The sequence below is a fragment of the Trichechus manatus genome, unplaced genomic scaffold (assembly GCF_000243295.1).
Source record: "Trichechus manatus latirostris isolate Lorelei unplaced genomic scaffold, TriManLat1.0 scaffold02017, whole genome shotgun sequence".
In the NCBI taxonomy this organism is placed as follows: domain Eukaryota; kingdom Metazoa; phylum Chordata; class Mammalia; order Sirenia; family Trichechidae; genus Trichechus; species Trichechus manatus.
The window spans coordinates 2,931-4,751 of record NW_004445953.1 but is presented as its reverse complement, the minus strand read 5'-3'; the positions used below and the strand labels follow the sequence as shown (position 1 = coordinate 4,751).

At 32.6% G+C, this 1,821-nt stretch overlaps 1 protein-coding gene across 1 annotated transcript; it reads right to left on the bottom strand.

Moving 5' to 3' along the window:
* Nucleotides 1–120: 120 nt before the first annotated feature.
* LOC111819444 (dynein heavy chain 12, axonemal-like) lies at nt 121–1,564 on the bottom strand (the record flags this gene model as incomplete). The annotated part of the gene is made up of 3 exons (XM_023725892.1): nt 121–364; nt 889–1,082; nt 1,430–1,564. Coding segments are annotated over 3 exons (573 nt in total), but the record flags the coding sequence as incomplete, so codon positions are not given.
* Nucleotides 1,565–1,821: the final 257 nt, after the last annotated feature.

Here is a 1,821-nt window from a genome sequence, read left to right as displayed (position 1 = left end):
ACAATTAGACTGTTATATACAAAAAGAAGATCAGAGGATGGATTTTATTTTTGATATAATAGTCAATAGAAAGTTGAAACGATGTTTATAATATTAAAATGTGATTAAATATTTTCGCACCTTAAAGGTTTTTATCTGCCCCATTACTGCAGAGCACATAGTAATAGCAGGACTCTCCTTTGACTCTTCTTCCGGCTTCTCTTCTACCAGAGATCGTCTCTTTGCTGTCTTTCTTTTTTCTTGTAATTCTTTCTTTTGTTTTGTTTGGAAAAATTTCAGTGTCTTAAAAATTTCTCGGGAAAACTCATCTACATCAGCTTCCATACTTTCCCCATTGAGGTCTAAAAAACCTCCATCCATCCACCTGAAATGAAAGGTTTAAAAATAGCACTGAACTCAGAGACTTTTGAAGTTTAAAGGAGTCTTAGAGATTCTTTGAGCAGGAAACAACCAAGGGCATGAGCAGTTAACGGTTTTTCTCAGAGCCACAGAGGTAAAGCTGATGGTACAGAGACAGAACTAAAACCATCATTTCAGCTATGCTGCATGTGGTAAATGTGCATCAGATTTATACATGGGAGACTGATTAAAGGTATCCAAATAAAATGCAAATTTGCACATTTCTAATTTTGTGTAAACATTAGTCAACTAAACTAATTAATTGCATTAAAAAGTGAATTGATTCTGGAAAACCCAAATGAGACTTCAGACATTAGTAAAGTTAGGTAGTACTTTAGCAGTATTTGATGCTTCTCCCATATGATACTTGGTTCACTTTAAAATGGGTGGATTAACTCCTATTTTAAACACACAAGAAAATAAAATCAATTTATAAACCTTTTATATCACTTGCTTAATTTTTATTACATTACCAGAAACATAAATTACCGTTTTTCTGTTCGTTGCCACTTCAAAACAAAATTAAAAAACTTTTGATAGGGCTCAATGTTAACTTTCAATTTATCCAGTTCAGGATATTTTGTCAATTCCCACTTGAAAAGTTCCTCTTCTTTATTAATAAACTGAACTGCTTCCTCAGACTCCTGAATACGTTTTTGCAGTTGTCTTACATCTGCCACATACTGAAAGCAAATAGTTTTTTATCTCAAGAAATATTCAAGTAATGTTATCAAAATAAGATTAAATGATACTGCATAGGATATGCCCTTGCATTTAAACAGCAGCTCTAAATATTAACTTTACAATATTAATGCAACATAGAGAACAAAAGGTGTAGTTATGGCTACTTTACAAATAGAAGCTAAGTCACAAAAAGATCACACAGACAGTACCAATGCCAGGCCTAAGAGTCAGGCCCCCATCTGCCATTGTAAGATAAGTTACTCTGTATTTTTTTTTAATTATGCAAATATTTCCTGTATTAAATCTATGGGACTGCCATAGTTACTGCCTTATGTATTTATCAGACCTGGTGCATGCGTTCCAGCTCTGCAAATTCTGTAAATTCTTCCATGCGGCGCGATTCCTTTTCTATTTCCAAAATCAGTTTCTCTCTCCTGGCTATTAGTTCGTTTTCTCTTTTATGTTTAGCGGTCTCAATGAGCTTTTTAAAAGACAATCATGTTAATTATTTTGTTACAAAGAAAGGGTTATCAAAACAGAAATCTGAATGCTTTGTATAGTAACAAAAACCATCATAGAATTAAAAATGGGTATAAAAGTAAAAGATTGTATACAGTGACTGACATAAAAATGCAAAGAATAATAAACCACTCGGGAAAATTTTTCTAAGTCTCTAAAGTGACTTTCACAACTCTTATTTATTAATCAGAAATTTTAAGTATTTAACAGCTTCTGGCA